At 52.6% G+C, this 21,654-nt stretch overlaps 1 protein-coding gene across 1 annotated transcript in view; it reads left to right on the forward strand.

Annotated features, from left to right (window-relative positions):
* The window catches only part of Col17a1 (collagen type XVII alpha 1 chain), a 46,564-nt gene that overhangs the window by 22,051 nt on the left and 2,859 nt on the right, over positions 1-21,654 (forward strand). Inside the window, exons 18-53 of the mRNA XM_074078368.1 lie at positions 578-793; positions 1,129-1,158; positions 1,508-1,534; positions 2,364-2,390; positions 2,471-2,533; positions 3,262-3,366; positions 3,722-3,775; positions 4,465-4,500; positions 5,441-5,494; positions 5,806-5,841; positions 6,402-6,437; positions 6,831-6,893; positions 7,974-8,009; positions 8,246-8,317; positions 9,233-9,259; positions 10,142-10,177; positions 12,064-12,099; positions 12,370-12,450; positions 13,449-13,484; positions 14,070-14,147; positions 15,031-15,084; positions 15,211-15,252; positions 15,411-15,464; positions 16,017-16,076; positions 16,433-16,459; positions 16,856-16,888; positions 16,978-17,052; positions 17,346-17,396; positions 17,876-17,998; positions 18,441-18,578; positions 18,835-18,897; positions 19,289-19,429; positions 19,955-20,044; positions 20,125-20,235; positions 20,769-20,915; positions 21,201-21,560. Coding sequence (XP_073934469.1) covers positions 578-793; positions 1,129-1,158; positions 1,508-1,534; positions 2,364-2,390; positions 2,471-2,533; positions 3,262-3,366; positions 3,722-3,775; positions 4,465-4,500; positions 5,441-5,494; positions 5,806-5,841; positions 6,402-6,437; positions 6,831-6,893; positions 7,974-8,009; positions 8,246-8,317; positions 9,233-9,259; positions 10,142-10,177; positions 12,064-12,099; positions 12,370-12,450; positions 13,449-13,484; positions 14,070-14,147; positions 15,031-15,084; positions 15,211-15,252; positions 15,411-15,464; positions 16,017-16,076; positions 16,433-16,459; positions 16,856-16,888; positions 16,978-17,052; positions 17,346-17,396; positions 17,876-17,998; positions 18,441-18,578; positions 18,835-18,897; positions 19,289-19,429; positions 19,955-20,044; positions 20,125-20,235; positions 20,769-20,915; positions 21,201-21,560 — 2,718 coding nt within the window. The remainder of the gene's footprint in view (positions 1-577; positions 794-1,128; positions 1,159-1,507; positions 1,535-2,363; positions 2,391-2,470; positions 2,534-3,261; positions 3,367-3,721; positions 3,776-4,464; positions 4,501-5,440; positions 5,495-5,805; positions 5,842-6,401; positions 6,438-6,830; positions 6,894-7,973; positions 8,010-8,245; positions 8,318-9,232; positions 9,260-10,141; positions 10,178-12,063; positions 12,100-12,369; positions 12,451-13,448; positions 13,485-14,069; positions 14,148-15,030; positions 15,085-15,210; positions 15,253-15,410; positions 15,465-16,016; positions 16,077-16,432; positions 16,460-16,855; positions 16,889-16,977; positions 17,053-17,345; positions 17,397-17,875; positions 17,999-18,440; positions 18,579-18,834; positions 18,898-19,288; positions 19,430-19,954; positions 20,045-20,124; positions 20,236-20,768; positions 20,916-21,200; positions 21,561-21,654) is intronic.

Below are 21,654 nucleotides of genomic sequence, written 5' to 3' on the forward strand. Positions count from 1 at the left end.
CCTGACCCCCTGTCTGCCTCTTCAGAGGAACAGACATCAGAGAGGAGTCCGAGTATCAGGGTGAAGGGGCCTGAGTGCATGGGTACAAACCCCATGCTCCTGCAGACCAGGAAGCTGAGTCCCAGACTCCCCTTGCCAAGGTCAGGTGGCAATGAGTGGGGGGCACTGGGACATTAAGGCAGTTCCAGATGCCACACCACCATCCTTCCTGCAGCCATGGCAGCCTGCTGTGTGCCTTTGACTGTGTTTAACCATAAGACCATAGCTTTTTATCACCTTTCCCAAGCACTTGTACCTCTTTCCTGGTCATCTCTCACTTGAGGGGGAAGGAGGACTAGCTTGTCACCCAGCTCAGGTGATGAGCTCAAGCCAGGTTTCTTTAAGACGTGGGGAGGATGTTGGGCTAATCCTGCTGGTGGCCACAATGGATGCCTTTGTGGAATACTCCACATGAGTATTCCAGCAAGATGCGCCCAGGGCATGAAGACCCCAGACCCAGTGCTCCATGGAAGGCCTCCCAGGAGGCTGTAAGGTGCCAGCTCTGCCTTTGCTGATAGCCTGTGTCTGTCTGTTGCAGCGGAGGAGGTGAGGAAGCTGAAAGCCCGCGTGGATGAGCTGGAGAAGATCAAGGACAGGTACTATGAAGACAAGATGGAGAGGAGCAGCAAGGACCGCCTCCAGGGTGTGGCACCTGGAGCAGGAACAGGCGAGGGCAAAGCCGGGCTGGATGGCCCAGGCCAAGAGGCGCTCTGGCTATTCGTCAGGAACAAGCTGATGATGGAACAGGAAAATGGTGAGAGTACGTGGGTGCAAGGCCAGCTCACCTAGAGACACCTGCTGCTCTGTGTCTGGATGACATGTGTATGTGTGCTGGGAACACTCAACCTCTCTCCTCCTCCAATCCTCTCTCTCCATCACCCTAAGAGGCAGATGGGACCAGAACTGGGATCCCATTTCACTGCTGGGAAAACTGAGTCCTGGAGAGGAGAATTATCCAAGACTACTACAGCAGCCCAATGTGGAATCTGATGCCTCTTGTTAGCCTCCGTCTCTTCCCACTGCCCTTTTGTGCATGCAAAAGTGACACAAAAGATGTGATACTGACTGGAGATTTACTTTCTCTTATAGGAAATCTCCGAGGAAACCCTGGCCCTAAAGGTATAGTGGTGGACGGAACCCTTCCCCTACTCATTCCTGCAGCTGGAGGCAGGGGTCCTGGGTGGATAGGAAAATTTTGTCTCTTTTTTCCAAATGGAAGGGTGAGAGGCTTGAATGACATTATCAGATCTGTTGGGAAGCTGAGAATTGGCTTTAGAGTCAGAAGATCTTAGCAGGAAAAGGGATCTAGAAGAGGCCCAAGGGCCACAGATGGGAACAGATGGACACACACTGTCAGGACCTCACTCTGACATATGGTTCACATGTTATCAAATGGCTGTGAAACACTAGGGAGAGAACAGCCATTGGGTTCTTACTCATCTCAGTTTTTCTGTCTTTCTGGTTTTAGGTGACATGGGAAGTCAAGGCCCTAAAGGTAAATATTCCATAGATATTTTACCTTAAATATTGGTGAGGGTTGATAGCTTAAAGCAAGCAACGAGAGTCAAAAAATGCATCTCATGCTGAGCAAAGCAGTTTGACAATCCACGACGCAGTGCACAGGGAGTAGAGGAGGTTTTTCACCCCAGCGATCCTCACTGGACACAGAGCAGCTTCCTTTGATGTGTCTAACTGGGATTGACAAACGCCAGTGTGTGTAAGAATTACTGGAAGATTCTGCGTCCCACTCCAGAGCCTCTGACTCAGCGGGTGTGGATGGGGCCAGGTGATTCTGTGGCCAGTGTTACATGGTCCATACTGAGAGCCACCATTCCAAATATCAGGGTCACTTCTATCCCCAGCTCCACCTCGCTTCCCAAGAGACCCCACTTTAGGAATCAGGTTTCTCCATTTGGTGGTCCTCCACTTCTCTTCATTCCCTTCATGATTCCTTATCTACCCTTCTCTTTCCCCACAGCACAAACTGGGTGACAGCCCAGGCCCTCTTCCCCAAGGCTCCAGCCTGTAGCCCACTGACCCTGTCCAGGATGGGGACTGATGGTTCTAGAGCCCTAGAACCTGTGATTGTCAAGTAAAATAGAAGATTCCCAGTTATATTGGAATTATAGATAAATTAATTTTTCACTCTAAGTATGAATTTTATAGGACATGCTTATGCTAAAACTGTATTTGTTATTTATCTGCAATTCAAACATAACTGGCCATCTATGGCTTTATTTGCTCACTTTGGCAATGCTACCTGAATCCCTTAGGGAATGTAGCCAGATCCTCTGGCTGACATCTTTCTCCTTTGTTCCCTGCAGGAGACCGAGGGCTCCCTGGGACACCAGGTATGTAAAGACCCCTGGTACTGCTGGTTTGGGGCTGTTCGGTCCTAAACAGGGGCTAAGGTCTTCTTGTGTATTCACAGGTGTCCCTGGACTCTTGGGCCACCCTGGTCCAGAAGGACCAAAGGGACAAAAAGGCAGCGTGGGTAAGAGCCACTTTTCCCATTCTTTTATTCCCCCCCATTTATTCATTCAATAAACATTTATTAAGGGCTTGCCATGTGCCCAGTACCACTTTAGGAGACAGCAGTGAACACGACAGAGAAACAGCAGGGGTATGAACTCCTGCTGCTGTTGTGGAGCTCACATTTTTTGGGTTGAGGAGAAAGACAGTAAGCATAATAAATAAAAGAAGTATGCAGCAGGGTGGAGGGGTGGTGCATGAGATGGGAAAGACTGGGAGGACATTGAGAGTCAGAGCTGTGGAGGAGGGGATTAAATAGGAAAGTCCGGGAGAAAGGACTTAAAGAGAGGGAACCAGGCACGTGACCTGGGGAAACATTCTAAGCAGAAGGAGCAGCCAGGGCCAAGGCCCCAAGGGCAAGTTAAAAGAGCATTAGGAAGAGGAGGTTGGAAGCTGGAGAGGCTGAGGGGAGGAGGCCCCACATGCACCCCCAAGACCAGTGCAAGGAGCACTTACTCTGAGTGAGCTAAGAAGCCATTGCAGGTTTGGGGCAAAGGTGACACAGGATCCATCCACCTTCTCTAAGGGTTACCCTGGCTTCTTGGCTGAGCTGAGATTCCGGGGGCCAAGGAAAGAGCAGGCAGGGAAGAGGCTCCAGGTCAGTGTTCTGCCTGTGGCAAGAGGCTGCCTGTGGAGCCCTTGGCTGTGGCAGGGGACCCTAAACATGAGGTTGGTCGTTCCTGTCTTTAGGAGATCCTGGCATGGAAGGACCCATGGGCCAGAGAGGGCGAGAAGGCCCCATGGGACCTCGTGGTGAACCAGGGCCTCCTGGATTTGGAGAGAAAGGGGACAGAGGTAAGAGGTGATTCCTTCACCAAGAGGGTTAGCTACATCTGTCCTTCTTCTACCAGTTGCCCTCTTTCCTTCAGTAGCATTAGTTGATCCCTCACCTTGAGCCAGGATTTGTGCTAGGCCCTGTGGGGACAGTGACTAACAATGGGACTTGGGTCCAGGCCAAGGGACAAGAAACAGGCTGTGATGCTTGGGACCCAGAGAAAGAGGTCTCAGGGAAATGGCCTCCCAGAGTGTGGTGGTGAGTGGAGCAAGGCCAAGGTGGAGAGCAGAGGGTTGTCAGGGCTGGTGGGATGGCGTGGTGGGGTAAGACTTTCTAGGACTCTCTCCAAATTCTTCTCCCTCCATTTCTCCTCAGGAGCTGCTGGTCCTCAGGGTCCTCCCGGCGTCCCAGGTTCTGTGGGTCCCAAAGGTATGTCAAGTGCCCAGGATCCAAGCTCACCAAGGAGGGGCTACGTCCAGGATGAATCACAGGGAAGCAGGCCCTATGGTCGCAGACAGCACTGGCCCACTGCCCGAGGTCTATGTGGGACATAGAGTGCCCCCCACGGAGTGTCTCCCCACAAAGGAAACCTCAGGGTGAAGACTGGGGCTATAGTTTTGGTGTCATAGTGTGGGTTGGGGCCACATTTCCATCTCTATTCGGTGGCTATGCTTTGTGGTCCCTAAGCAGGTAGATGCATCCTGTGGGAAATCAGAAGTCAGACAATCTCCTTTGCTCACTGGGGCCTAGCTACCCACATAGAAAGCCTCAGGCCTGGAACACAGGGAGAATGGGCCCCTCTCGTGGTGTGATGCCCATCTGGCTATCACCCCTCCTGACCTCTGCCCCAGCCCAAATGTCTTCTCCTGACCAGAAAGGAGCAAGTATCTCCTGACCCCATCCAGCTGCAGCCTCCTGCCTATGGAGGACATTGCATTGGGGTTACTGCTAGACCCTCTGATGTGGAATCCTGCCAAGTCTCCACACCACATGGGCAACATGAACCTACATAGCCCTCACCTGGAAGTGGGCTCCCTCCACTCCCACCTGCCCTTCACCCTGGGCTTCGATGCCCCTGGCCTGGACCTGCCCTCTACTGATTGTCTCATCCTCCCCAGGTTCCAGTGGTTCTCCTGGCCCCCACGGTCCCCCAGGTCAGTATGTTGCTTCTTATAAATCAATACTGCTTAGGGGTGCAAAGAAAGGTGTTAAAAGGAGAACCAGCCAGGCATGGGGCGCATGCCTATAATTCCAGATACTTGGGAGGCAGAGATGAGGAGGATTGCAGTCCAAGGCTGGCCTCAGGCAAAAATGCAAGATAACTAAAACAAAAAGGACTGGAGCCATGATTCAAGTGGTACAGCACTTGCCTAACAAACACAAGGTCCTGAGTTCAAACCTCAGTACCACTAAAAAAAGAAAAAAGAAACACTTTTAAAGCAAAAAGAGCAATTACAGAAAGAGCCTCCTGGAGACACAAAATTCCATTCCATGCTGTGCCCCCTGCATCTGAGCTCAGCACCCTGATGGGTACTGTCCTGGTCTGTTCTGACCTGACACAGGGCCGAGACCTCCAGCAGCTTCAGCAATAGGATGTTCCCAAGCAAGTGCTGCCTCTGTCTTGTCCACTGTGGGTCAAGGAGCTCATCCTGCTGTCCTCAAAATGTTGAGGTGCAGCTGTTGTCTCTGCCAGGGTCCTATGAGATGTTCTAATGCCAGGTCACCAGCAGGGGCAAGGAGCCCGGACTAGGATGTTTTCGTGTGGGGAGGAGTCCTGAAAAGCAGCCCTTGACTTTTACTCCAGGGTGTGTGTGCCTGGGTGATGTATGTGTGTCTGAGTGGTGTGTATGCATCTGTGTGTGCACCTGTGTGGTTGTCTGTATCTGTGTGTACATGCCTGAGTGAGGTGTGTGTGTGTGTGTGCACCTGTGTGGTGTGTGTACATGTGTGTGTGCCATGTGTGCTTCTGTGTGTATATACCTGAGTGGGGTGTGTGTGTGTGTGTGTGTGTGTGTGTGTGTGTGTGCATGAATGTTTGTCTGTCCCTTCTATGGTGGACATTCATCCACCTATATTTCTTCCTCTGCTGGGCAGGCTCTATGGGTCTCCAAGGGCTCCGAGGTGAAGTGGGACTTCCTGGTGTCAAAGGTGAGCTGTGGAGGGACTGGGAGAAGGGGATGTCACCCTGTGAGTGCCTCTCAAGAAGGAAGTCTTGGGGGACAGAGAGGGTCTGATGGACACGACCCACAACCCATGAAGCTAACAAGTGCAAGAAGGGGAGGTGAGGGCTGGGGACATAGCTCAGTGGTTTAGTGTTTGCCTCACATTCATGAGGCCCTGAGTTCAATCCCTGGTACCACAAAAAAAAAAAAAGAAGAGCTGTCTTCAGAGACAGACATTGACCCTATTTGGTCATTCCCTGCAGGACTCTTTATACTAGGTGTCTACTTCCTTTTCAGGTGACAAAGGACCTATGGGACCACCAGGACCCAAAGGTATACTGTTCTCACCAATGCTCATTCATCACCATGGTCCGCTGCACTCCTGGGTACCCAGATGCCATCCCTAGCTCAGGGTCCAAGGGCACACATGACTCTGGCTCCTGGAACCTAGGACTGAGAAGGAGCCAAGAGCCTCATTCTTCTCCAGTCTCTCAGATAGGAAACTGAGGCACAAAGGGGGAAACAATGTGCCAACGTCACATAACCACTGCTGAGTGGACCTTGGGGCAGTGAGGATGTACATTCTGAGGTGTCTGTCCTCTGGTCTGGTCCTACTTGAGCCCAGGGTACCCACATGTGCCACAGCAAGGACGGGGGTCAGTTTATGGGTGGGACCTGCCCCTGCATGAGATGAAATGTGCTCCTCTGGTTTCTCCAGCTTCATCAATGCTATGTCTTGCCAGCATCCTCCTGCCAGGAGTTCATAAATCCATGCCAGCCATCCTGCAGCCTGGCTGGAGGCGGGGGGGTTGAAGGGGTAGTCTCTGTTATTGGGGGAGATTGTTTTCCTTGCTCTCAACTGATAGTTGTTCCCTCCCCCATTTTTGTTTTAGGTGACCATGGTGAGAAAGGACCCAGAGGCCTCACAGGTCAGTCCTACACAGGAATCTAATCCATTCATGACCTTTTTTTTTTTTTTTAAGTGTATCAGTTCCTAGAAGTGGGAAAAGTACAGAAGGATAGACAGAATCTCTGTCTTAAAACCTTCAAGAAACTTGTGGTCTAGAAAAGGCACAGCAAAGATAAAATAAAGCTATGAATGGAAGCTAATCAAGCATCAAAATACACAATCCAAACAGTATCTGAGAGGCACAGAAAGGAGAGTTTATAGCTGCCTCTTATTCCTTCAGGAAATCCACTTGGGAAAATTAAAAGCGATTTCCAAAGTAGCAGAAAGTACACAGCACTGCTCCCCCCAGCCATGCACCATTGGGTACATGTAGCTTGTCAGTCTCTAATCAGTTCTTCCTTCATCTTTGCAGGCGAGCCTGGCATGAGAGGTTTGCCTGGGGCCGTGGGTGAGCCTGGAGCCAAAGGAGCAATGGGTAAGTGGCCCAAAGGAGCAGATACAGTGGGTCTGCCCATTCAAATGGGTTGCCTCTCCTGCTGTTTGTCTCCCATGCCCAACCCTGGGCAAGTCTCCCTTTACAGGTTAGTCTGGGCTGGGCATCTCTCCTGACTCTCGAGCCGAAGCTCTCTAGGGGTTCTGGGATTAGCTGGGCAGAGCATGGCCAGCCACGCTGGCTCCTGTCTGCCAGCCAAGGACAGATAAGAGTTGAGGTCCTATGGGATCCCCAGTGTTCTACCTCCTGAGATAGCTTCACAGCCAAATCCAGGCTGCTAGCCTTTGACCAACTCTTACTGAGATGCCTGTCGGTCAGGCCTGGGCACCAACTCCCAGAGGGACTTACATCCCTCCAGTGGGGATACAGCATCTTCTCTCTCACTCAGTTAACCAACCATTAGTAAGCACCGACTATATGTAGGATGAGTAAGATATTGAGCAAGTAAGACTGTTTACCTCCTGAAGGGGAGACAGAGCTTGCAAGAGGGGACAGGGGCCATGAAGGGTACAAAGTACTATGAGGATATAGTTGAGGGTCAGATTTCTTTCAACCAGAAGGATGGAGGAGGTGGCATTTCAGATGGTTGTAAAAACTTAGAAAGATTTTCATCATGACCAGTTTGTAAAACTGGCCACATAGAAATGACGATGTGAGTAAGACAAAGAGATGAGAAGAGCAAGACACAGTGCCAAAAGGACACTACCCCAGATGGAGGTTAGGATGATGCCTAGAGCAGAGGGACAAGAGACAAGTGGGCCTTGAATTCCAGGACCTCAAGTAAATGAGGCAAATGCTTACGAGTATCAAGGTTCTTGTGATGATAAGGAGTCCCGAACCATTTCGAGCAGCCAAATAAAACCTTGCTGGCTTAGAAAAAGGGACAAGGAGAAGGCTGTGTCCAGAGGTGTCACCATGACAGGGCTTCTCCTGCAGTTGATGACCACAAGAAGGGCAGCATGGGCTCTCCACCTGAGAGACCGCATGCTCTGTGGCTACTGGAGAGGAAGAGTCACAGGAACATCTCCAAGAGTAATTGACCTTGCTTTTCTGCTCTTCCAGGCCCTGCCGGCCCCGATGGACAGCAAGGCGCAAGAGGTTGGTCACACTGCTCTGCTGCCTTCACTCTCACCACCTGCCCCTGCCTTCTTCTCCCTGCCCTACTCACATTCCTGCATGCACCTCCACGCCCTTCATGATAATGCCAAAAGGGCATGTGGCATGTGGAGACATTCCCTTCCTTGGCCTACCCGCCAGCCAGTCCTTGGCCCTGCGGGGCTGGCAGGTCCTCTGTCCTAAGGGAAAGGCATTCTCATTGGTTGTGCTCTCTCCAGGTGAACAAGGCCTAACAGGGATGCCTGGGACCCGTGGCCCACCAGGACCTGCTGGAGATCCAGGAAAGCCAGGTAACTAGGCAGGAAGAGGGAGATGTAACCCTGCTTAGCGTGTATGCGTGCCTGTGAGTGTGCAGGATGGGTGTGCTCAGGTGTGTGGGGACCTGCTGGGCAGATGCTCTGTGTGTGTGTGCGTGTGTGTGTGTGTGTGTGTGCACACGCATGTGCCTTATCCCATTTTCCTCCAGAAACTCAGCAGGGAACTCTCCTTACCATGTTGTGCTGGGTCGAACAGCTACTGGCCCAGGCAACACGGAGTCTCCAAGTTTGGCAATTTGGAAGAGAGGGATTAAAAGATGAAAGCAAGGAGTTTCAGAAAGGGACAAGGGTACTCTTAAAATTGCAGACTTGAACACCAGCTCAACGTCTTACTCCTTTGAGCCAGTACCTTCTGTTCTCCCCTCCTAAGGTTCTTCCTGGACTCTCTCCAACACTTAGTAAAGAGAGAAGCCCTGGTTAGAATCTCCACTAGGGGTCACACGAAAGCGGGATTCGCAGGACTAGTGGAAGAACAAATCAAAACCAGCCAGGAAGCTGTGAGGTCACAGCAGGTAACCCCTCATCAGGGGTTGCTGAGGACATGGGAGCCCCCAAATCCTTGGCTGGCATGCAGGGGGAGCACTAAGAGAAAGAGCCTAGGTCAGCACTAGGTGTCCTTGGGTGTCTTCTGGGTTCCTGGCTCTCCTCAGATTGCAGAAGCATCTACAAGCCCAAAGAACCTCAGAACCATCACCTGATGGAGCAGTGGGTTACTTCACTGCAAAATTTAAAGAATTGCTCTCAACCAAGTTCTGGGAGGACCCTGGCTTTCCCCAGTGTGAGGCTTGTCGAGTGCCCATCTGCTCCTGTAGGCGAGGGTGTGGCTCCTCAGGTATGGCCCATCCTTCTGCTCTTAACCCTTGTACCCTTGTGCCTTACTTTTGGCAGGTCTTACAGGACCCCAGGGACCTCAAGGTAAGTTATCAAATCACTCCCACCTGCCACCTCCCACCTTGGACCAGTACTTGGTCAGTACTTTTCCTCCAGTCACCTGAGAGTGTCCTCTCCTCCCCCACTTCCCAACAAACACTGGGCTCTGGTCCTGTCACTGTGAGCCCTCAAGCACCGTAGGGAGGAAGACATGCACAGAACAATCTAGAACACCATTGTGGTAGCAGTGAGGTCAGATCATGGTGCTGATTCTGTCTGCCTTACTCTGTTCCTCTCTGGTGCAGGAATGCCTGGGAGGAGACCCAAGCCCATGGGGGCCACTGCTGTTAGCCACAGCTAACAGGAGTCCTGTTAGCTGATAGAGGCATGGAAAATGTGGTGCTCCCCTTATTCTGAGGACTCCTTCTCTCTAGGCCAGACTCCATGTTAAAAACCCATCCTGTGATACCCATTTGGGTTTAGGAAACCATTACCCCAACCAGCCCCTCATTTCCTAAAGGAAATTAGCAAGGATTTAAAAATGGACCAAGCAGCAGTCTCCCCAAAAGCTGACATCCTTCAAATGCTCCCCGGTGAAAAGTTCAGTAGTATAGCAAGAAGATGCTGCTACTCTGGACACCACTCCCAGTCTAAGGGGACAGGGGAACAGTGGCAGCCTTTCAAGCACCAGGATCTCACAACCCAGAGGGCCCAGAGGTGCTCCCACCTCATCCTGAGCTGAGCCCATGGCCTCTTCCTGCCCCATTTCCCAGAGAAGGACAAGGTTCAGGAAGATCCCCACCAGCAGGGAAGCTAAAGGCTGATTGGGTCTCAGGGTTATGCTGAGTACAGAGCTCTGGTTACTGCTGGAGGGGAAGAGTTGCTGGGCCTTAATTATCCTGACTAACTTGTGTTTGATCACATCAGGACTTCCTGGCACCCCTGGCCGACCAGGGACTAGAGGTAAGTGATTTTCCAAATAAAGTGTTCTTTCTTTCCACTCATCGTGTTTGCAAGAGGGAGGGGTTGGCAAGCCCTTCTCTGGCCAGAGCCTGGACCAACAGCGGCATCTAGTGGCTCGGGGAGAAGGCTGAGAGGTAGAAGACCAGGGATCTGTGCTGAGCAACCGGGCCCTGGGTTCTCAGGTCCCTGTCCCCACCCCCTTACTGCTCCACCCCCAAGCCTGAGCCTCACTTTCATATCTCCAGGCCTTTTGCGCAAGAAGACGGGAAAGAGTGCCCACCGCCCCAAAGCTTCCCATCCCCTGATTTGCCTCTAAAATGCTCCCCTCACTTAGTCTTCCCTGGTGACAGGAGCTACCCTTGGTCCTATCCTCCCCATGGACCTCAGTATGCCAGGTTCATCAGCTCCTCCTGTGGCTCCACACAGGCAGAGAGGAGGTTACCACCCTGCAGACGGCAAGGTCAAAGGAGTAAGGGGAAATAATTCACAGAGGTCTAGCTCAGACAGCATGGTGGCATTCTATTCCAGTTCTGCTCATGAGACCCCAGCCCTGAGCAAGCCCAGGGATACACAGTGTTCAAGAATAGTCTTTCTCCTTCTTTCTCTGTGATCCCAGGCTCCTGCACCCTGGTTCTCTGGAGTTGTGCTCTGTCATGAGCACTCACTGTCACCCTCCCTGGGACACTAGAAATAAACTTCTCAGAAACTATTTCCAGTGACCAATTGGACCAAGGAGTTCTTTCAGGATAAACAAGCATAACCCTAAAACAATGACCACTGAGTTCATACTTCCCAGGCAGATAAATCTCTGGCCCAATAAGTCTGTTAGTGGATAGATGATACCCTTCAGTAAAGCCTCATGGGTTTGGATATTCTGAGGATACAAGAAACTCTATTCTTCTGTGACTTCCTGTCCAAGAGGACTTCAGACCTTCCCTGGACAAGGTCCAAAGAGGTGACAGCTTACCAACTGTTGGACTGTGTTCCAACAAAACAAACTCAAGTGCCCTCTCCTGTCTTAGCCCTTCCTTCCTTCTGGAGGAAAGTGAACAAAAGCTAACCCTTTGCTTTCCCTAAGGGAAAACCAATATCATCCTCTCATTGTGTAATTTAATTGTTCATAGATCTTCAGCAGGGAAAAAAGTGTCGCCTACAGTATCCGCAGTGGAGGGGTTCTGAGGGTAGGCATAGGTCCTGAGGATTAAACCAGAGCCTCCTGCATGGAAAGCAAGCAGTCTCCCACTGAGCTATACCCCCAGCCCGAGGGGCTTTTCCAGGCCCTACTCCACTCCTTTGGTTCACCCAAGCCTGACTACAGACTGTCAGCTGAGCAATACATCTGGTGGTAGATATGTCTGGGGACATATGCATCCCATATCCTCTTCTTGGAAGTTCTTACACATTTGCATATTCAACACTGGAGACACATGCCAGGAAATTGATGTGGACCTTCATGTAAATCAGGATTTCTCAAACTTTCCAGCCACCCAGCCCCCTTCCATTCTGCACAACCCTTCCTACCATCCCAAGAAACTAAGTTCTGAGCAGTACGCTGGGACCCCCCACTCTGCCTCATGGACTTACAGTCTCTGTTCTTGACCTTTGGGTGATTTTCTCCCACCTGAGAGAGAAGACAGGGTGTGGGCATGAGAAGTGCCCACAAATCAGTCATTTCAGCCTCACTGAAGGGCAGTTTCACACACTCTCCAAAGGAGCCCCTTCTCTGAGAGAAGATGGAAGCCTGGGCCTGAGAGACTGCTCAGTGCGCCCTGTAGGCCCCCTTCTGTTCATTAAAATGCTTCAGCCTGAGGGTGAGAGGCCCACAAGTACCTCAGACATAATCAGAAACCTCAACACTGACCACTCTCCTCCTTGTCTTCTCCCAGGTGAACCTGGTGCTCCAGGCAGAGTCATGACTTCAGGTAGGCAGGGCTGGGAGGGCCCTGCCTTGTGTGGTCTGTGTGGAGCACCTACCTTGACATACTCCAAAAGTGCCTTTTGGGCAGATGGGTGTATGACTGAGATGTGTCAGTGAGCACTTTGGGTCAAGAGCCAGAGAAGGAAGGACGTTCAGAGGCAAGGAAAGGCAGAATTACCTGCCTGCGTGGCTTGTAGCCTGCAGCATGCTGGAGATGTCGGTGCCTCAGGTGGTAGGAATGGGGCTCAGTGTTCCATGTGCTTTCTATTTCCAGGAGGGTCATCGACGGTCACTGTGCCCGGACCCCCTGGACCTCCTGGTGCTATGGGACCCCCAGGACCTCCAGGGACCCCAGGTCAGTCCATTTCTTTGCTTTTCCTCAATCAATAGTAGGCTGTGATTGTGTTGGATTCTTGCCATGTTTGCTCAGATCCTGAAACCAAGCGCAGGAACCAAGAAAGAGAGTAAGGAGGGCCTGAGAAAGCCAAACCCTTGTGCTCTGGGCCAAGGAGTTGTGTCAGTCCTCCTACCTCACAGCAGAGGAGGCCAGTGCTGCTCTCAGTGCTTACAGATAGGGAAGCTGAGGCTCAGAGTGGGTCAGACAGTCAATAAACAGCAGGGCAAGGATTCCATCAAGATCATTCTGCCTCCGGAGTTGTGACCCTCAGCACAAAGGGGCCTTGAATGAACCCTTTGTTTCTTCTTGGAAAACAATTTCATACTATCCATCTAAGGCAAACAAATGCTGGTGATCTATTAGGGCAAATATCCCCAAGTCATCCAGCAGCATGGAATGGTTACAAAAATATGAAGACTTTTGAGAAAAACTTCGAGGATATGATAGTATTATATAAGAGAGCAAGACCCCTGATGATGTGTGCTCTGGGGCTGCAACTATATTCTTATACGATGCAAAAAAAAACATGCAGGTAAGAGAGAAGATGCTCAGAAGTTAAAGAATTATGAATTTTTTTCTATTTTTCCGAAACATCTATAATTTTGTTATATATTTTTAATTTATTTAAAATATTTATCTTCAAATGCAAGTATATACCAGCCTTTACAAGCTCCAATGAGAGGAAGAATGTGGGAGCACACAGAGGTTCCTTAACCAGTCAAGTACAGTGTCAGAGAGGATAGGCCTGCCCACCTCGGGGATCCCAGTACCTGTCCTAGTACCAGGGCTGGTCTCAAATTGCTTATTGCTCTCAAGATAAGCAAGCTGACCCTCTAGGCCACTGGTCCATTCCTTGGGAGAAGTTAAGTGCATCTCCAGGCAACTGCCATTTCTTCAATGCTTCCTGTGACTCTGGAGGCATAATTTTGCCTTTTCTTCCCCACTCCTACTTCCAGGTCCTGCTGGCCCTGCTGGTCTCCCTGGACAGCAAGGTATGTCCTGTGCACTGAAAGTAAGTACACAGGCTTGGGCTTAGTCAGGGGGATTTCTTCCCAGATGGGACTTGGACTGCTGTGGAGGTGTGTTTGGGAAAGGGAGAGGAAGGGTCACCAGTTCTCTTCATTGAGAGCCTTGTGAGGCCTTAGCTGTGAGGGCAGCCACCTGCTGTTATCCCTTCCATGTTTCTGAGAGGGTTGGGAACCTCAGGACAGGTGAACTGAGGCTCTATCCCCAGTCAAGATCGAGCTCAGTCGTTTTCATAGCTTCAGGCCTTTTATGACCAGACCTGACAATCATGCCACTGTCCAGTAATTTATCCAAATATCAAAAAAAAAAAAGCAAAAAGCAGTCAGTCCTCTAGCTACAGATAGGAGTGTCCACAGTGGAGGGCCTGGCACTGCACACCTCCACTTGGGCCCTTCCGCCCTCCACTAGGACACGCCCTCCCTCAGCTGTAGGGTGGGGGCCTTCCTTAGCGCACCCACCTCTGCTCCTGGCCCCTGTGGCCCACTGTGGAGGGAAAGCAGGAACCCTTTGGTGCAGGCAGTGCCCGCCTTAAATCTGTGTCCACCCCACAGGTCCTCGAGGTGAGCCAGGACTTGCAGGTGAATCGTTCCTGAACAGTGGCAGCTCCCTCTCCGAGGTCCTCTCCACCCGTGAGTGCCGCCATTCTCCAGGGCAGGTGATGCTGGGGCGGGAGTGGGGAGATGGCAGCTGTGCCAGTGAGTCATCGCCAGGGCCGAATGTGAGGGTGACCACTTCCTGTGCACTGCAGTGCGAGCTGAGAACAGCAGGACCTGTTGTGCTTGGGAGGTTCAGTCATGGGGATGGGACAGCTGTCAGAGAGGATCTGTGATTGCAAGAGGGTCAGGGTCAGGACAGGCCTTAGAAGTGAGTATGACTGGCAGGAGTGGTGCATCCCCCCGTCAAAGCCAGCAATGGCAAGGGTCCGGGGTCTCTCAGCTACAGGCCCAGGCCAGGAGGGCTGACTCCTGTCTCTAAAGCCCTTTGGAGAGCTCAGCTGGATTTGCAGCTGGGCCTCCCACCTGGACATCTAGAATGCCAGACAGCAAAGATGGCAGCCAACCCTGGCCAGGTCTTCACTTTGTGCTTGCATTGTTAGGGACTCAGCATTAGGTGGTGTCTTACTGGGTCCTCACAGCATCCCTGTGGTATACATCTCACTGACCCTGGTTTACAGAGGAGAAAATGGAGGCCAAGAGAGGTTAAGAAGTTGCCCCAAGTCACCAACTAGATGTGCAGAAAGAGGGATTTGAACTCAGGTTGTTGGACATGAAAGCCCAGGTTCCTACCCATCACTCCATATATGGGCTGCCAGGGAGTTTGCAGGCCTGCCTCCCACAGGGAGGAGAAGTACCTTAGCAGATGAAGTCCTGTGCCATGACCCAGAGCCTGGTCCCTGGAGTGTCAGTGTAGTCCAGAGTACCTAAGACTGGCAATCCTGGTGAGAGGTTAGAAGCATGGCAGAAAACAGCCTCACCATAACTTTCTCTTGTTTCTGTTTTCTTCTCTCTACAGAAGGTCTTGATTTACGAGGTCCCCCAGGTCCACCTGGACCACGTGGGCCACCAGGTGAGCATCTCAGGGATGTTTGGTGGATAGGGACTCTTGAAGGTCAGAGGTCTTGAGGTACTGAGGAAAGTAGACCAGATTCTGCTCTCAGGGTGAACTCATTCCTCTCCCTCATTCCCTCTGCAGGACCTTCCATCCCAGGCCCACCAGGACCCCGAGGCCCACCAGGTGAGAGCCGAACTCCCTGCTGGGAGGGAAGTGGGAGGCAAGGGGACCCAGACCCTCTGGTATGGCTCTTAGGAAAAAGCTTCCTGCCTCCTCCTCCTGGGCAGAGGGCTTCTGGACCACCTCCTGCCACTAATGAGTCTTGTGGCTTTTCCTTCTAGGAGAAGGCTTGCCAGGCCCACCAGGTCCACCAGGATCTTTCCTGGCTGACTCAGGTAATGTGTCATCAAATTACACCTGTTTCCCACCTCAGCGCCAACTGTGGCCCAGGCTTCCACCTTCTAGCTTTCCACTAGGGGTGTGTTTGCATAATCTTCCTACCACCTGCTGCATGTGAGGAAAATAAACCATGCCAACCAAACCACCTGATAGCCTGGACTGAGGGGGAAGCTACCTTTGGGGAGCTTTTGGGGTGACTAGGGTCAACCTGTCTTCAGAAAGCCCACATCTGATAAAGTAGACAGGACAGGTAAGATATGTGTTAACAGTATAACATAGAAACTTATGGAAATAACTTGACAGCCAGTGTTAGCACTGATCTTTTCCTTCGTGGAAGATCCATCCATCCATCCATCTTTTCATTCACTCACCCACTCATTTGTATATCCAACTTCTCAACCATGCAAGCTTCCAACCATTCATTCAAACTTCTACCCTTACAGTCAGCCAGCCAAGTGTTGGTTGAGCATCTGCAATGAGACAGGCTCTATGCTAGATGCTCAGAAACATCACCGTGTCTGCATTCAAACTATTTCTCTCCTCTGCAGAAACCTTCTTCTCTGGTCCCCCAGGCCCACCTGGACCCCCAGGTCCCAAGGGAGACCAAGGTGAGAACAATGTCTCAGGGATCCCAGGAGCCAATTTGTGTCCCTGCTTACCTTCCTAGTGGCCAGGGGAGTTTGGATGAGTCTGGATGAGCAGGGACATTTCTTTATCCTCTTGCCATGTCCCACTAGCAGCTCAACAGCCTGCAGCATGGGACAGGAGTAGGGAAGGCAGGGTGACTAGAAACTCTGCAAAGAGTTCCCACCCCATGTTGACCTGGTGGAAGGAGACGCATGAGGAGCGCTGGGTTCTGTGTCAGCTCCAGCACTGGAGCACCCTTCCCCTTTTCCATGGACCCAGCTAAAGCTTCAATACCTTGTTGGTAGGTATCTCACCACTCTCTGCCTCCTTTCCTCAGGTCCCCCAGGTCCCCGAGGACACCAAGGTATAGTAGAGCTGACATCAAACACAACCTGGGGTGGGGGTGTGTGGAAAGAGCTGACCCGCAAGACCTTTGAGATTGGAAGTGCATTTGGTCCACATGAGCAAAAGTAGATGCGTGTCTGGGAATGGCTTAGAATTTATGCATGTTGTACATGCAGTGTGCATACAGTGCAGGTGTGTGCAGAACAGGTATGTGTACAATGTTTGTGTGTGAGGTGCAGTGTGTGTGTGAGTGCAGATGTGTGAGGTACAGGTGTGTGTGAGTGTGTGATAGGTACTGCCCAAAGGGGGTGGGTGCCAGTCCAACAGTCAGAGATCTTTGGGAGCCCCAGGAAGGGAGGAGGGTGGGACAGGGAGAAAAGTGAGACTAACTGTTGCCTCTTGGTTTGTTCCTCAGGCGAGCAAGGCCTCCCAGGGCTCTTAACTGCTGGTAAGTGTGGAGTCCTCACCCCATCACTGCTCTGGTCAGAGCCTTTCCTGGCCCTGGCTGACTGCACTGTGTGTGTTGTTGGCTTCCAGATTCCGGCTCTCTTGGATTCAACCTGCAGGGACCCCCAGGCCCACCTGGCCCGCAGGGACCCAAAGGTGACAAAGGTCAGTGAAGAAATGCTAAGGAGATGAGAAGCAGGGGCAAGCCTGACCCCCAAAACCCAGCCCTGAATGGAAGGCCCTGAGTACTTATTGGTGCTCAAGGCTTGGGAGGAAGGACAGGTTGGAGGGAGATATGGAGAGACAATTTCTACCCAAAGGGAGCTCATGATATCATTGCAGAAACGAGACTAACAGACATGGGACAATTGCTGAGTACACAAAAGTGTGTTGGGCTTAACCAGGGAAAGCTTCCTGGAAAAGGGGATGTAAACAGAGCTTCTTGGTTTGGATTGCAGGTGATCCTGGTGTTCCAGGGACTCCTGGCTTCCCTGGTGGTCCCTCTCGAGGTAAGCACCAAAGGTGACCTAAGTTCCCCCTCCCCTTGAGTGAGTCTGCTCATTCCAATGAGGATGTTGACCTACCCGTTTATTCTCTTGTCCATGACTCCATATTGATTCTGTCTTCCTCCATGGGCTGGGGCCCATGAGCTACCTACAAGGAGGTTACAGGCTCCTTGTTTATAACCCATGCACTGCTAAACATAACTAACCATGCCAGGGCGCTGAGGAGAACAGACCAGGCCCCCTGGAGCTATGCATGATCAGAGAGGAGGAAAACTGTGAGGTGATGAGCAGGTTGCTGAAGGAAAGATGGGCTTGGCCTGAGGCAATTCCTATCCCTGTGCCCCTCTAGACATGGTCTTTCTCTTTGCCACTGTCCTACTTCTTCTATGGAAAAAGCCTCTCTTCCTGAGAGTAGGGGTGCAGTGCCTGGCTCTGACCCTAGAGTGGGGAAGCCAAGACAAGATGTTTTCTCTTCTTTGCAGAGGGGTCCTCAAGCACCAGATACATGCAGGGGCCCCCTGGCCCACCAGGGCCCCCTGGGCCTCCAGGCTCCCTCAGCAGCTCTGGCCAGGAGATTCAGCACTACATCTCAGAGTACATGCAGAGTGAGTAGTGGCCACCTCCAGCCTTGGGGCTGAGATACAGCAGAGGGCAAGTGGGAGGGAAGGTGGGGAGGACTGTATGGGTGTGTATTAGGGGAGCCCTCTGTGCAGCCAGGCCTAGGTCTTCTACCCATGGGGCCTGGCCTGCAAGTCAGTGAGCCACACCTGTCCACACACAGCCTCATCATCAGCCCACTGGAGGTCCACATGCATACATGCATGCACATGTGTGCACCTCTCCCCCATTCCTGTGTGTGATTTGTCAAATGGGAGTCTACACCCTCATGGACCATCTGGCCCAGCACATACCTCTGCCTCAGTTTCTCCATCAGTAACAAGGAGTCTAGATGGGGTGGGGTAGGCTTTTCATCACGTGCTTCAGGTCACCTCCATGACCATGGCCCTCTTGGGGACAGACTTAACTGCTTCATTCCTTTGTTGGCAGGTGACAGCATTAGGTCTTATCTGTCTGGAGTTCAAGGTCCTCCGGGACCACCTGGTCCCCCAGGGCCTGTCACCACCATCTCAGGCGAGACATTCGACTACTCACAGCTGGCAAGCAACGTTGTCAGATACTTGCGAAGTAAGCCTGTCCCACGACCTGTGCACTGCCACCCTCCTCCTAAGGGGCCACTCTTGTTCCAGAGCCTCAGCAATTAGTGTGCTGTGTGTTGTTTGCCTCATCCTTCTAATTGTGGCCTTTAGTTCTGCATTCAGCAGAAGCTCAGCTTTAGCAAGGGCTGGTTCAAGTGGAGAACCAAGGCCACGCTGGAGGCCATGCTGAGTGAACAGCTGACAACAGGTGTGTCAGGAGGTAACCTGAGGTCTTCTTTCCACAGCTTCAGGCTTCAGCTTTACCTCGGCCTCCATCTCCTCAGAAGACATCCTGGCCGTGCTGCAGCGTGAGTCACCTGCAGTGGGCTGAGGGTGGGACCTCCTTGTTCTTTCCTGACTCGCTTGTCAGGCACACCTTGTCCCCAGCCCAGCCTTATCCGGGCTGTCCCCAGAGGAAAGTCCTTTGGGACAAAGAGCTACATACTCATTGCTCCAACCTGCCTGCCAAGTCACAGACAGACTGGAAAGGGGACAGTAATGCTCCTCTCTCCCCTGTGGCAGGTGACCTAGCAGGTACTGGAAGCTTGCTAATTTCCCCTGTCCAGTATGGGCCTGAGAGCCCAGAACTTGCAGTTGTCACTTAGGAGCCAGGCTGTGTAGGGGGACCAGGCTGTGGTTGGGTGGGGTGTGGCACCCCTGTGGCCAGGTGGATCCATACTAGTGCATCCTCCTTCCCAGGGGATGACGTGCTTCAGTACCTGCGTCAGTACCTGACAGGCCCTCAGGGTCCCCCAGGGCCACCAGGAGCCAGTGGAGATGGGTCCCTCCAGTCCTTGGACTATGCAGAGCTGAGCAACCGCATTCTCAGCTACATGTCGAGTAAGTGTCTGCCCTCCTGGATTGACCTTGGCAGCAGGGAGGTCAGGAAGGGCCTGAGATGAGGACCAGGGGGTGAACTTCGCCAAGATGGCTCCACTGACCTTCTCCTGCCCAACTGCACCAAACTTAGCGGTAGGGGTGGCCTTCAGAGCTGTTCAAACCTGTGCGCTCAGAGTAGATCAAGGAGCATGGCAACAGAGGCCAAAATGAGTGGCCTGGGTATACTGTCCTGTGCAGGAATTTGCACACGGTACACGTGTACATGTGCACACAGGAGGTACAAACATAGGAGGACGCATATGGGCAGCGTTGACCAGCCTCCTCAGTACCCATCTCCCTTGGTGTCATTGCCAGGACAGCATCTCCGCCTCACTCTTCTCTGCCTCCCTTCCTACCACCCCTTTCCCTTTCTCAGACCCCCTTCTGCCCAGATCGCAGTGTCTGACTTCCTCTCTGACAGAGCATTTGCACCTGCCCTTCCCTGCCTGACACCAGTCCGTCACAACTTGAGACTTTGTTCCCCAGGTTCTGGGATCAGCATTGGGCGTCCTGGCCCACCAGGCCCCCCTGGCCTGCCGGGAACAACCTATGAGGAGCTCCTCTCCTTGCTCCGAGGTAAGGCCAAGTGGTTTGGAATGAAGCAGAGCTCTCAGCTTAGGCTGTGACTGACTCCTTGCTCTCTGTTGGTGTCTTAGGGTCTGAATACAGAGGCATCATTGGACCCCCAGGTCCCCCAGGGCCACCTGGGATTCCAGGCAATGCATGGTCCAGCATCAGTGTGGAGGACCTCTCATCTTACTTGCACAGTAGGCATTGGGGAGTGGAATGGGGAGGGCACAGGACTGCGGCCTGGCCTTGAGGGCATGCCTGGATTTTAGCAAGGGTAGCCATGGGGAGCTGAATCAATTTACCAGTCACAGGGCAGTCCCAGAGCAAGTGCAGGGCTAGGCCCTGGGGCTCTGGATAGACACACACTTGCTGTGAGGTGCTCTCAGCTTTGGCAGGGGGACAGCTGGGAGAGCCCCCAGCTGCAGCCCTTGGAGAACTGTTGAGCCAGATGTAATCAGGCTCATGGGGCACCAGTGCCCAGTGGTGAAGGGCTGGGAGGAAGGGACAGGATCTGGGTTGAAGGAGGCTCAGAGTTGGAGTGGGAGCGTTTGGGAGAAGCTATTCCCAGATGATTCCAGGAAAGGGGCTGCCCTGTTCCCCCTCCCCACATCCAAGGAGACTAGCACATCCCCCTCTGTCCAGGAGGGGCTCAGGGTGGCCCGAGACCAGGGTGAGAATTTGGCTTTTCCACATAACCCCAACCCTTTTCTTTCCCTTCCCTCCTGTCCAGCTGCTGGCTTGTCATTCATCCCAGGCCCTGCAGGCCCTCCTGGGCCCCCCGGTCCTCGAGGGCCCCCAGGTGTCTCAGGAGCTCTGGCTACCTATGCAGCTGAAAACAGCGACAACTTCCGCAGTGAGCTGATTAGCTACCTCACAAGTAGGTGCCCTGAGGTTGGTGCTCCTCATCCCCTCCCCCCAGACCTTGCTTGTCCCCATAAGTGTGGCAACCCTCACTTGAAGAAACCTGAGAGGCAAACACTTGAGGGCCAGTACTAGTCAGGTAAGCCCAGTTCCTCCTTACCAGTGTTCTCTCGCTTCCTGTGCAAGGACCCTGAAGTTCACTTCTGTCACTGAGAAGGGACCTTGGAGAGACCCTCTAACTCCCAAGTCTTCCTGCCCACCAAGATCTGGGCTCCTGTTCATGCAGCTTCCTACCCCACAGGTCCTGATGTGCGCAGCTTTATCGTTGGCCCCCCAGGCCCTCCTGGGCCACAGGGTCCACCTGGAGACAGCCGCCTAGCATCACAAGAGAACGCCTACAGTTGGGGTAGCAGCTCTTCCAGACGGGGTGCCTCCTACAGCTCTTCCATGGGTGTAGGGGGAGCCAATGGAGGCTCCCTGGGTGGAGATGGAGCCTTTGGTGCAAGAGATGGGGGTCCATATGGCACTGATGTTGGAGGTTATGGGGCAGCAGCAGACGGCGGTGGCATGTATGGTGGCCGTGGCGAGTCACTCCAGGCTGGCTTCACTAGGGACCTGGACTACAATGAGCTGGCTGTGCGGGTGTCGGAGAGCTTGCAGCGTAAGTAGGGCCACGTAGGCCTCAATGAGGGGAGCATGTGGGCATTGAGGCATCTAAGCACCAGAGACCAGCCCTCATTTTTGGAGTACCCAGG

Source organism: Castor canadensis, chromosome 7 (genome assembly GCF_047511655.1).
Source record: "Castor canadensis chromosome 7, mCasCan1.hap1v2, whole genome shotgun sequence".
Classification (NCBI taxonomy): Eukaryota; Metazoa; Chordata; class Mammalia; order Rodentia; family Castoridae; genus Castor; species Castor canadensis.